Raw genomic sequence first — 14,129 nt, 5'->3', positions numbered from 1 at the left:
CTGAGCACAGAGCCTGGAGTAAGCCCTGACCACTGTGTAGCATGGCCCCAAAACAAGAACAAAAACAAAAAAATAGAGAACAGTTTTCAGATTGGGAAGCAGGCCAAGAGCCAAGGAGACTGAGAATTTATAAGAAACACATCAGTGAGAAAAAAGATAGAATCTGTGACACTGGTTTACTTGTGAGTCTTGTGGACAAGTGTTTTCATAACTGGCCCCAACTTACTGATCCAGTTTCATGTCATAACACCAGTCACTCCCATTGATTTAAAATCTGCTGAATCCAAGGGTGGCATCACTTTCTGGGCCAGAATCAACTTTGTTTCTTTTGCTCATCATGAAATGAATATTTTATTAATAAAGTCTTTTCACTTACCTTTTATTTCCTCTTCCAAATAAATCCCAAACAAATATCCAGATGTCTGTCCTGCTTTAGCTCCTTGTCCGTGGAGGGCTTCTTCTATAGTCTCAGGAGCCCTGATCCCAAAGATGGCATGGCTTTTGCACTGGGACTGAGTACAGAAGTGTTTGTTATTTTGGGACCACACCCAGCAATGCTCAGGGGTTACTCAGGAATTGCTTCTGGTAGTCCTCAGGGAACTGTATGGTATGCTGGGGATTGAACCAGAGTCAGCCACGTGCAAGGCAAGTGTCCTTATCCACTGAACTCTCGTTGCAGTGCCTGAGTGGAAGAAGAGTTACCCACAACAAAGTCAAAGGAAATAAAGCAAGAAGCACATTCTGGTGCCTTGTATTGCCTTTTTGAGTCCATTGAGATAGATCCATTAAGATCAGTCTATTTGTTTGCTCTACAAAGGAATACAAGTCTTCTCAAGTTTTAATAAATATATGGGAGAGGAATTAATGAAAGGGTTTAAGATAGGGTTTTCAAGTACAGTAAATTGTTACAGAACAACTTTCACACAGTAACTCATTTAAGAACAATAGATGACAGTCACACCCCGTCAGTCTCATCCTCCTGTGAGCAGTCAGTGGGATGTTATAGGAATAAGCATCTTAGTTCCCATTTGAGGGTTGTCTTGGTGGTTTACCGTGATCCACACACCCTACATTGCAGTCACACTAGATTACTCACACTAGATTACAAAATGCAAGTGTGCTTCCATATTATTTATGATGTTTGTAATGTCCTGCTTTTCTCAAATTCTTACAAATGTCATCTTCTGATTTGATATTTTTCTCCCACCAAAGTTACCATGATGCACTAATAAAAATTTTTCTGAAAAACAAAGTTAACATGATGGCTTATTCTTATGAATAAGACTTTACACACAATTCTACAGCCTGGTTATCACCTTATGTATCTGCCTCTCTGCTAAACAGTGCTCCCCAAGCCCACAGAATGCTATTACCTTAATTCTATAGATACTGTCTAATGCTATAACTCACTGAAAACTGAATGAAATTAAGATTCACTAGTTACCTACACAGAGCAAAAGTATTATCTTTTCTGATCTGAGCTCATGTTTTAGACTGCCTACATTTCATTAAGAATAAAGTGGAAACACATCAACATTCTGAAGATTTTAGTCACAGTTTTCAAAGGGACATACTACTGGGAAAAGAACTTATATTTAAGGCAAGACAAATTAATGAGCATTAACCAATTTGAAAGCCCAAGGTGAATTAATGTCAAATAATTTATTAATAAGGTGTAACAGAGAGATAATAGAGCTCATTCATAGCTGAATTCCAAAATCCCATAGTAATTTAACATTCAAATAGAACTGAAAATATGAGTCACGCTTTGGCTGGGAGGAAACAGAGAAGCGACAGTCTATAAGGATTCAAAATGCCAAGGGTCAGAAAGAGCTCAGTTTTGGTACTGTCATCCCATTGTTCATCAATTTGCTTGAGCGGGCACCAGTAATGTTTCCATTATGAGACTTGTTGTTACTGTTTTTGGCATATCGAATACGCCATGGGGAGCTTGATAGGCATATATATATGTATATACATATATATACACACACATATATATATGTATGTATGCTTTGCCTGCTGGATACCAGGTTAGAGCCCTAGTATCACATGTTCCCCAGAACACTGCTAGGAGTAGCCCCTGCACATGGCTAGTATGGTCCCAAAACAAAAACACAAAGTGACTGCCCATACTAGCAGTCTTCGTCAGGATAATATCATCAAATATTGAAGGTGAAGGTAGTCAAAACACAAATAACAAGTCAACAGCATATGTGAGTAGAAATACAGAGGAAAGTTAATAATATTAGTGCAGTCCTCACTTGTGATTTATGTGTCTTTAGAAACATCCTAATCTAACTAAGGATACCAACTCTTCACTTTGAAGTTCTCCTGGTAGACAATCAGCCTTGCTTCCAGTCAAGAGCAATACCTATGCTTCCCAGAGCAATCTAACACACATGTGTTCAGTTTTAAAGGATTGCTGGTAAAGGAAACCTCATCTTGCTTAGTATCTCAAGCCTTAAAATATTTAAAGATGGACCACACTGACCACATGAATCATGAGGTCAAGGGCAGTTTTTCAGTACCATCTAACTGATAGCCACACAAATTTTTATATCTACTCAGTGGGGCCAGACACTGGCAGCTGTGGAAGAAACTCTGACCTCTTTGTTTTCCAGAATGTAAAACTGAAATCCAAGAACCTTAGGCCAGCTGGAGACAAACTAAGAGTCCTTTTCCCTCAAATGATACTGTGCGCTCTTCCCCTTCTTCCCTTTCCCTGGCCTCTGATATGATATGGAGGGAACCCAAAACCAAGCACAAACACAAAGGATATCCATTTCCATTAATACCAGATCCATTTCTTTGTTACACAGCTCAGATGGCAATAAGGAAAAAGGTCCCAATACATGTTTGGTGTTTATGTTTGAGCTTCTGTATGTTAGAGGTCTTTGTGATGTCTTTATGGTCTCTCAAACCCTGACTCTTCTGTTTGTTTCTGTTTGGAAAGTAGTTCCCACATAGTGACAAGTGGGTCTACTCTCACCATGCAACCTTCTTTGCAGTTGCCCAGCAGCTTTAAGAGCCACTGATGAATCATTATGGCCAAAAGTAGGGAGAGAGTATGGTGAATATTGTCTGCCATGGAGGCAGGGGGAGGGCGGGGAAAGGGGGGTATACCGGGGATATTGGTGGTGGGGAATGTGCACTGGTGGAGGAATGAGTGTTTGATCATTGTGAGATTGTAACCCAAACATGAAAGCTTGTGACTATCTCACAGTGATTCAATTATAAAAAAAAAAAAAAGAGTCGTTGATGTGCTAGACTCAGATGCTGAGAAAACCAAGATGGATGAGACCCAGGCCTTGATCCACAAGAAATAATAGTACAGTAGGGTCTATTGTACCTCACTAGACTCTCCCCAAAAGAGATTAAAATAGCAGAGGATGTAATGAAATGATTGTCTCTTTCAGTACTCCACTTAAATTGGGATTCACTGAAGGCTAGTGTAGTAAAAACTATTAGTCACATGCCCACGTTTAAATCAAGGGCTTTATCTGTTAGCTGTATGACCTTGGAGATCTGAGTTAATGTCTCTGAGTCTCCATAAATATGGAGGATTAACTCCACTAGGTTCTAAAATAACCAAATGAAATCATTTCTATAAAATGCACAGCAGTGCTTGGAATTCATTCATCTATTTGATAAATATTTGTAAAAAAATTTCCTAGGTGCCAGACAGTCCTAGACACTCATGAAACACACTCTATAAATATGCTTGTATGTAAATAAGAATAAAAAAAAACATCTCTGTGCCCATCATCATCATTATGCTCTTCTTAGTGGTAATAGAAAGCAGTCACTATCCCATAGTCTAGAATCAATTGGTAAAGAGATTGTCAAGAAATTTGCTAACTGTATAGAATCCACTGATATTCTATGAGAGTCCCTTCTCTTTCTCATGCTTAAGAAGTTACCTTCCCATTGCACTCATTTGTGGAGTGTAGAATATAGCATCACATGAGGCTGACACCCAAGGACAGTAGATACAAGGCCAGAAGGATAGCCCCATAGCTGGAAGCCTGCTTTATGAGCGGAGAGGAGAAGGCAAATGGGATAGAGAAGGAATCACTAAGAAAATGATGGATGGAGGAATCAGTCAGGATGGGAGATACATGCCAAAAGTAGATAATGGACCAAACATGATGAACTCTCAGTGTCTGTGTTGCAAGCCATAATGCCCCAAAGTATAGAGAGAGTATGGGCAATATTGTCTGACATGGAGGCATGGGGAGGGTGGGAAAGGGGAGGTATATGGGGATATTGGTGGTGGGGAATGTGCACTAGTGGAGGGATGGGTGTTTGATCATTGTGTGATTGTAACCCAAACATGAAAGTTTGTAACTATCTCACAGTGATTCAATAAAAATTATATATATATATATATATAATATAATATAAGAAGTTACCTTCCTCTGACATGCTCTCTCCTTTCTCCTAGTGTCAGTATGTATACCTACATCAGTGTGTCAGAGATGTCCTCAGAGCAAGGAAGTTGCGGAGTGAACAAGAAAATCCCTTATTTCCAATCTACGAAAATGTGAATCCAGAGTATCACAGAGGTAAGAGCATACTTCACTAACATACAAGTTCAGTGATGGAGATAGGTTTGATCTGGAAATCATGAAATATCAGCCACTCTTTCCATATGAATTGCCTACCTTGTCCTCAACCCAAAGGCTTAAGAAAAGGCTACCACAGAGCAGAGCTACTATGAAAAGAGGCATATGGGAAGGGATGCCTACAGATGATCACTGACGCCATGGGGAGTGTCCTTCTTCCTTAAAGGGAAGAAGGACTATTAGGGAGAAATACATACCATTTCTCTTCCACCCAAAATTCTCCATGGCAGGAAAGATGCTTTGAAATCACAACTAGATGTTCACACTGCACAATCCCGGGGCTGGAGTGATAGCACAGTGGGTAGGGTGTTTGCTTTGCACATGGTAGACCCGGGTTCGATTTCCAGCATCCCCTAGGGTCCCCCAAGCCAACTGCACAATCCTTTTATGGGATGATTTGGCCATATTTACCAAGATTCTTAATATGTTCATACCTTGTTACTAACAAAGCTTTATGCTTGAAACTTTCCATAGCTGAAAGTTTGAGTGAAAGAAGCATGAATACTTAATAGTGGAGAGCTAAATAAACCACAGTGTCTTCATGAAATATATTGTGGATGATATTTTTGAGATGATCATAATATGGATATTCTTGCAATTCAGAAAAAGCATAATGTAAATAAAATTATAAGAACACATGGATGACATGGGGTGAAGGAGGGTTGTAAAAAATATACTTACCACAGGACAGTAGAGATAATACAGCAGGAAAGGCTCTTGCCTTGCATGTGGATGACCCAGATTTAATCCTGCTGCACCACATATGATCCCCCAAGGCTAACTAGAGTGATCCCTGAGCACAGAGTAATGAGTAAGCCCCAAGCACCACTGGATGTGGCCTTGAGATGCCTTTTTCCACTCTGAATTATTAAGACCCCATTATTAGGCTACCTTCATTACAAAGGCTGGCTTCAAAGTTGACATCCCATTATATTGGGTCCCATTATGTCTCTTCAGTTTAGCATCACACTTATTATCTCTCAGTTTCTGTTGCTCAGGAGTTTGAGAGATGCGTAACTCAGTGATTTTGGCTCAGGGCCTCATGAGGTTGCAACTTAGATGTTGGCTAGAGGATTGGGGTGGGGGTGGGTGGGGAGGGAGCCCTTCACATGCTTCATATTTTATCTGCATTTCTTTTTTTGTTTTGTTGTGTGGGTCACATACCTGGCAGTGTTCAGGGATTACTTTTGTCTTTGTGCTCAGGAATTACCACTCAGGGGCTCAGGGGACCATAGGGTGCCACTCATTGAACCTGGGTCAGCTAGCCACATGCAAGGCAAAAGCTGTACCCACTGTACTATCACTCCATTCCCTCCATTTCTTTTTAAAAATTGTTTTTCGATGTGGCTGGGGTTGAACCTGGGCCAGCTGCCTTAGCCTCTGTACTATGTCTCTGACCCACTATCTCCATTTCCAAATGATCTTCAATTCTCAGTGTCTCCTAACTTGCATTTAGTTCTCTACACCCCCTCTGCCTGCCTAGTCAGTGTGTTATAGAGTTAATAATCTGAAAAACACAAATAGATGAGAGATTGCTATTTAAATGAATCCTTTTCTTAATAGCATAACTTTTTTGTGTTATAAATAATTACCCCCTAAGCTATCTGTATAGTAAATTAAAGTTATTGCCTGTCAGATTTAGACTCTGGGGAATTTTAGATGTTCCTTTGTCTTGGCTTGTTTTAGAGTCTATTTTTAGAGTAATCCTGAATGCTTCTGAAAGAAGCTAACTATAGTCCAGAAAAGGGGAACCAGCAAGCAGGTCTAAACCCTGGAAAGAACTAGCATAATCAAGCTGTATGACCCTGAATGAGTTACTGTACTTCTGCTTTCAAACTGGACGGAATAGGGACCAGAGATATAGTACAGGGGTTAAGGCACTTACCTTGTATACAGACTACCCCAGTTCAATCCCTGGCACTGCATGCAGTTCCCCAAGTGCTGCCAGGAGTGATCCCTGAACACAGGGTAAACGCCAGGGGTAGCTCAAAGCCACCTCCTTCCAAATCTCAAACCAGAGGAGATAGGATAGAATCTCTGGCCCTACTAATTCTAGTCCTCTGTGACTTTCAATAGAATGGGATGGGTGGGGGGGGAACCTAAACCAAATTCAGCCTTTGTCATTTTTTTGTTTTTATTTTGGGGGGTCATACCTGGTGATGCTCAGAGGTTATTCCCAGGTCTGCACTCAGGAATTAACTCCTGGTGCTGCTCGGGAGACCATATGGGATGCCGGGGATTGAACCCTAGTTGAGCACATATAAGACAGGCACCTTACCTGCTCTACTATCCTTCCAGTCCCTGCTAGTCCTTCTTGTTTGTATTTTTCATCAACAGAACAAATGATCACACATTCTCTAATTACAGTGTCCTTCCTTTCAGACATGGGCTACTCAAGGCACTGAGATGTACCTGAAGATTCTCCTGGAGGAAAAAAATCTACTCACTGTATGATTTTAAAACATACAAGCAAAAACCTTGCTCCATGCCTTACATAGGTGCCAGCAATTTCTGTTGATACTATGTATAATTTATTAATCTGGAAAATTTTTAAGAATTTATGTAATTTAAAGGTAACAGATATTATTGTATATAGTTGTATTTTGTAGTTTCTTCTGTAAATATGTATTTTTTCATACTGTTTAATATTAAGCATTACATAAGGACTATTTTTCCATACTACAGTGTTCATGGATTGATATACTACATAAGCTAATTGAGTCTCCCTGTAAGGATTACAGGTGGTTTCAGGGGAGATCCCTTGGGCCACAGTCTTTCACTTGTGAAATTTCTGTTAGGGTAAGGCGGGACTGGAGAGAGTCAGTGTAAGGCTGACTTTGCTGCCACGAGGCTCTGTAACTCTGGGTATCCGATGCTATCTGGACAAATATGATTGTCATCAAATGAATGAGGGAATGGTGCCTGGAAGGGTTACCCAGCACCAGATCTAAAAAGTGGTTGTGCCTAAGCTGTTTTCTCCCCCTTTCTCCTGCCAGAGGCTTAAGCCAAAATGCTGAGCTCAGGGACTGCATGTGAGCCCAGCTGCAGGCTGAGGGCTCTGAGAGAGAAGGATCCAAATCAAAGGGAGGAATTATTAAGAACAGTGCTTCCTGTGCTCTTGACTGAGAACGTACTGCACACGCCAAGCATAATGAAAGGAGATTATTCCCTGTGTTCATAGCATGACGTCACCCTCCAAGTCAGTGTGGGACAGGGACATGCACTGCATCTTCCATGGGGCTATGTTACTGGAAGAGTCCACATGGAGATGAGCAGATTCAGTTTTCTCATTTAAAGAGAATCTGGTGGCAGATTGTACTCTGGATCCAAGAGCCCAATATCAACATTTTCATAGGCCTGTCCGTAAATATAACATCCATCTCATTTCAGGGACAGCCAAGCAAACACAAACCTCAGTGGTGTCTAGTTTAAAACTTTCCAAAAGACTTCTAGTGAATGGACAAGGTCAAAATCTGAAGTTGTTACTCTGTTTTGTTTAATGTAAAAGGCACTCTACCAGGTTTCTCTGCAGTATTTATGCCTGTTTATGCTGGAACATATTTCAATGAGGTAAAATGAGGACATTGATTCCTTGAGGTTCAGTTCTGAAGACTTCCTGGGGAAAATTTGAAAAAGCATCTGTACTGTGTGGAATCCTCCTGGTTACATGAGGATTACAAAAAAATATGCTTTTTTTTCTCTCTCTCTACAGACTTAAGTAGAGATCATATTTGTTGGTTACATAGCTGTACATTTGCAGAGAGGGTACATTTCTTTTAAAGAAACATAATTTTGCTACCTACCACACACAAAGTCCCATATATACTATAATGGATGTGACTGGCATAGCATTAAATATACCTAAGCTAGTTATATAAGCCTATTTTCAAACTGGAAATTTTTCCTAGGACTATTTGAAATTTAAAAACAAAGTTAAAAAAACTTTGCAAGGATGGATGTGAAGAAGAAGGTTCTAAGCTTTCATGGTGCTGGGCACTCTTGTGAAATGGCAGGATTAGGCTCTGATTCTGTCTCAGGGAAGCAGGTAGATCTTTTGAACATGAAAAGGAATGACATGTTTGTAAATGTGGCAGGCATATCACTAGGGAGATGTATGCAGTGTGCTGTCAATTAGGAATAACTTTTCCTACATTTGTAAACAGAATTTTGAATGAATGTGGCTCAGTGAAAAGCATATTAATACACAGAAAGACAAATTCAGGGGCTGGAGCGATAGCACAGCGGGTAGGGCGTTTGCCTTTCACGCGGCCGACCCGGGTTCTAATCCCAGCATCCCATATGGTCCCCTGAGCACCGCCAGGGGTAATTCCTGAGTGAAGAGCCAGGAGTAACCCCTGTGCATCGCCGGGTGTGACCCAAAAAAACCAAAAAAAAAAAAAAAAAAAAAAAAGAAAGACAAATTCATTTTTGGTTTTTCATTGATTCCGTAAACTTTTAGTAAAAGCCTGCAACCTGCTTGGCAGTATCCTAAAAACTGTATGTTTCTTGTAACACAAGGAGAATGCATCCCCATCATAAAGTTAGGGTTGTAGTCTTTATTTCCAGTGGAGCTTGAAAAGGGTCCTCAGCGAGGCAGTGTAATAACCAAGGTGTCCAGGGGCCAGAGCAAGGCACTTGCTTTGCACATGCTGACTGCGATTCGATCCCCAGCACCCTATATGGTTCCCCAAGCCTGCCAAGAGTGATCCTGAGCACAAAGCCATGAGTAATCCCTGAATACTGCCAGGTGTGACCCCAAAACAATCAAATAAATAACTAAGGAGTCCCGGCCAGCAACCTAAAACCTCTCCCACAGCACAGCTGCTGCTGCAATTACAGGCAGATGATTCTAGGAGAGAGAACAATTTATGGCACACACCAGGAATGAAAACCATAACAATCTACACATCTGCAACAGTAAATAATGCTGGCATACCCTGGCCTATCTGGAGTGGAATCAGAGGTGTGAAAATGGAAATGACAATGACATGGGAAAATTGTATGTTCTTTTTAATCTAGTCCAGGAAACATTAAATTCTATCCCCCCCACCTGTCTAATTTTAAATCTCCTTAGCAACAAATATTTCACTATCTTCTCTCTACTGCCACACACTAAATACATAATTGATTTATTTATTAAATTTAGAAGGAAAAAGAAAGTTTCCTTGGCATTCAGCTTAATCGGTTGGATTTTAATTTCATCTCATCACGGGCTAAGACTTGGTATTAAATCACTAAATACCCATTTCCTGCCATGGTGGGCTTCCTGTGTGCACCTGTGTGAACACGCTACTCATCAGGGCTTCAAAGTGCTCTTGAGCTATCAAATCTTGGGAGAGTCCTGTCTTGCATCTTAATAATAATTCATCCAAGTTCTTTATAATTAACTCCTTTAATCTCTACTCATTAAATCAATTTTGTGTTATTATTCTGTTGTTTTCTGGGTTATAGCAAACTTCTCAGCTTTTGAGTCAGATTTTTCAAAGTCTCATCTGTCTATCTTGTCTTATCCACATTTGCCCTAAGTCATTCACCATTCCTTACTATTTCTGAGTCCACTTTTCTCCCATTTCAGTTATCTCGGGTTTACAATGATGTTTATTGATGTTGGTTTTTGGGCTTTTTTTTTTTTTTGGCTTTTGCAGTACTGGGGATTAAGCCCAGGGTTTCACATATACAAAGCAAATTCTCTAGCACTGAACTACATCGATGACCCCCCTTTCCCCTTTTGAACATATTTGCTTTCCCAGATAAATCTTTGATAAATCTTTTCCTAGATGAATATTTGAAAAGAAAGATTGTGCAGGATGTCAGCAGAAAAAGAAAAAGACTTTCTTTCCTGTTGATTTTACCTCCTATGGGCCCACTGGTATTTTCATAAACTTTTCTGGCTTCATTTTAGAAAAGAAATGATCATTTTTAAATAGGGAAATGTCTGTCTAGCTCTCAGACATTTACGGACAGTCTTTCATTGATTTTGTTATTAACTCTTGAAATAAATCCCCAAACAACATGAAAAAAAAACCCTAGTATTAAATCACTAAACAGCTGTCCGTAAATACAAAATTGGGCCTTACATGTTATACTTCATACTCTAATTCTCTTCCCTTAGTGTTTCTTATATTAACAGGATCCAGTTTCCTATAATAATAAGCACTGTCAATAACTCTTGCAATAAGATGATCAGCCATATATGAACTTCTCATTCTCTTAACTTTCTGATTATTTTTTTCTGGTTAGATTCCTAAAATTATAGATCAGCCTGATCTGTATGGTGGATGGCATGACTGAGATCCAACTCAGAGCTATTCTGGATTTTTACTCTCTAACTTGAGTCCAATCCAACTTGACCTGATGAAAACAGTAATTAACCAATTGTTTGTTTGAAGTAGTGGGTCAAGGATTTTCTAGGTTCCATTTCATTGAAGAAGTGAAAGTAATTGACCTATCAGGACAGTGGAAAAAGAATTAGATCCTCCTCCAACAGGTTCACAACTAAAGAATCAGAGTGGGCGCTGGAGTGATAGCACAGCAGGTAGGGCATTTGCCTTGCACGAAGTCAACCTGGGTTCAATTCCCAGCATTCCATATGGTACCCCAAGCACCGCCAGGAGTAATTTCTGAGTGCATGAGCCAGGAGTAACCCCTGTGCATTGCTCGGTGTGACCCAAAAAGGAGAAAAAAAAAAGAATCAGAGTGGATGTGGTTGGGGGGTGGTGATGAAGAACCAGAGTGGAAAATACCATTGTTAGCCCAAAGGCACTGGTACATTTCTGAGTACTTTTAACCCAAGACTTTGAATCACATGAAGTATTTAAAGAATGTTTTATTACAAAGTAAAATATGTAAACCAAGACTATGGAAAACAAGCAAAATGATACCTGAAGAGGAAAATATTTGAAAAGAAAGATTGTGCAAGATGTCAGCAGAAAAAGAAAATGGCATCCCTTGTGTCCAGATTGTCTTATGAAAATGTCACATCTTTTCATTAGGATATATCATTTTTTTGGAGGTTCACTTTGACTATATTAGTCAGATGATTTACCAAATTGAATTGAATCACTAGTTTTATAAATTCACTGAATATGGAGTTTCCAGACACACTTTGATTCTTATAGTGGTTGGTGCCTTTGAAAATGTTTGGTCTTTTTAGTTAAAATGCCGGGTAATGTTTGATGTAGCCATAACAGCAAAAATCTGTCCTGTTCTAAAAATGTTTCCAGCAATAGAAATATTTCTAAATAAAAGGATCCTCTTGACTTATAGGGAGGCTCCCCAGAAGTAAATGTATGCAACCACAAGAAAGGAGTTTTGGTTTTTTTAACTGTCTGTATAGATACGCCCAAGGAATGAGGAAATTGTGGGTGAATGTTCCTAAGGTGGAGGCTTATGTAATGAAAATAAGATCTATTAACAGATTTACCAAAGATTATTTTCATAACCTATGTGCCAATGAAATTATCTTATATAAGATGCCAAAATAAGTTCTTCCAAACAGTGAAGATAGACAAATGTGTTATGTCCCTTCTAGAATATTCACAAGTCAAGGATAGTTGTGGTTGATGTTTGCCTTAAGTTATTTCTTTTCAGGATTACCATCTTCATTCGAAAAACAAGTTTTCCTGGGGGCTGGGAATGTTGTGCTTTAATAGCTGAGTAAGTAGATAAACAACTCCACAAGAAAGGAGCACGTGTAATTATGCTGGTAGGAGTCTTTAGCGAAGGGGAAGGCGAGCAGCTGGTCAGCGGGCGCGAAGGTGCAGCCTTCACAGGCACCAGCTCCCACTCTGGGCCGGGTGGCAAGGACCTGCTCACCTGGCCTGAGAGTTGCTGAGCTCTGTTCTCCTGTGCTGGGCTCCTCCTTGGGCTTATCACTTTTGCAAGGACAAGGACTCGATCTTTCATCCCTCCTCTCCTACTTGGGAGAAATTGACACACAGCTCAACAGCCGTTCAGCAAAGACATTTTGAGTGGGAATTCTCCCGACCCTACATGCCTGGTATTAACGTGGTCAGTGACCAATGCTCTTGTCCATGGATATTCATCTGATGGTTCTTTGATTTGTGTAAAGCTTAAGTCATGTAAATAAATACAGCAACTGAACTTATGTTCTGGAATAGAGCACTTTTATATTTTTACTATCATGTACTCTTTCGCTGAAGGTATGTTTATTTAAAATGGCAGTAGATTAATCTATTTTTTCATACCATAATATCTACCCACAATAATGTTAACCAATCTCTGTGAACGAAGAACTTCATTAGTGTTTCTATTTAAAGAGTATATTTGCCTAATATATTTTCATACTTGTAACAATGGCCAACATAGTATCTACAGAATATCTTATACTCCTCTGTACAGGAATAAAACTGCTATTTGTTGAGGCAAGTGTCCTGTCTTCTATTTACCTATTTCTTAAGTATCAATTATAGTCATTCTGTTCGGGGAATAAAGGTCAGAAATGACTGCTTTGTAAATAAGAAAATTTTTCTCAGCTGTTATGCAGAACATGGTTGCTTTAACCTTGACCCCTGTGAGTGCTGAGCTGGTTACCTTGTGTATTATGCACATATAGACCCTCCAGATAACTCTGCAGTTGCATTCTCTACATTTCTGTTCTTTAGTTCATTAGTAACCAAAATGTCACCTGCAACCAGCAGTGCCATTGTATTCTCAGAAAAGCTGCCCCCATGGGTCACCCTTCACACAGGAGATGCAGAGTGACATTTGGTAAAGAGGTGCTGTACCAATTTCCACAATTACTACTTTGCCCTTTGCCTTTCTAGTATTTTAGTTGAAAGATAAGTGTCCTTCACAACTCCAGTATTTCATTTTTCTATAACTTGTACACAGAAATATTTTAGTATAAAATATTGAATTGATATATTATATAAAATTTATGTTTGATATTTAAAACATCTTATTTTAACCAAATATATTTTTAATAAATATCTTATATTTCATTTTGGGTTTTTTTTGGGTAGAACTGTATTTTTTAAATTTTTTCATTTTGTAAAGTAATTCACAATATTTATATTACATTTAATATTCAAACACCAAACAAAGATATCTTGTAGCCTACTTCTCCCTTTGGGAGAAACTAGCAAGCTACTGAGAGTTTCCTGCCCACATGGGACAGCCTTGCAAGCTTCCCATGGTGTATTCATATGCTGAAGCCAGTAACAAGCTGGATCTCATTCCCCTGACCCTGAAAGAGCCTCCAATGCGGCATCATTGGCATCATTGGGAAGACCGAGTAAAGAGAGACTTCTGAAATCTCAGGGATAGGATGGATGGAGAGGTTACCGAGCCCACTCAAGAAATCGACGAACAATGGAATTTCGTGATTTGTGATTCGTGATTCAAACACCAATCCCATCACCATTATACCTTCCCACCACCATATTTGGGATGTTTCCATCCCGAACCCCAATACCTGCCCCAAAGCAGAACCAAAATAATATATTTTGTATGGGTAGGGTGTGTGGTTCGAAGTATCCA

The 14,129-nt window shown here is 39.6% G+C and overlaps 1 protein-coding gene across 1 annotated transcript in view; it reads left to right on the top strand.

Annotated features, from left to right (window-relative positions):
• PTPRB (protein tyrosine phosphatase receptor type B) overlaps positions 1 to 13,011 on the top strand; it is a 135,388-nt gene extending 122,377 nt beyond the window's left edge. The window contains exons 33-34 of the mRNA XM_055118539.1: positions 4,448 to 4,568; positions 7,011 to 13,011. Coding sequence (XP_054974514.1) covers positions 4,448 to 4,568; positions 7,011 to 7,033 — 144 coding nt within the window. The 3' untranslated portion in view covers positions 7,034 to 13,011. The remainder of the gene's footprint in view (positions 1 to 4,447; positions 4,569 to 7,010) is intronic.
• The last annotated feature ends 1,118 nt before the right edge of the window (positions 13,012 to 14,129 follow it).

Source organism: Sorex araneus, chromosome 10, assembly GCF_027595985.1.
Source record: "Sorex araneus isolate mSorAra2 chromosome 10, mSorAra2.pri, whole genome shotgun sequence".
NCBI lineage: Eukaryota > Metazoa > Chordata > Mammalia > Eulipotyphla > Soricidae > Sorex > Sorex araneus.
The sequence above is the reverse complement of the archived record's forward strand: the minus strand, read 5'-3'. Positions and strand labels throughout refer to the sequence as shown.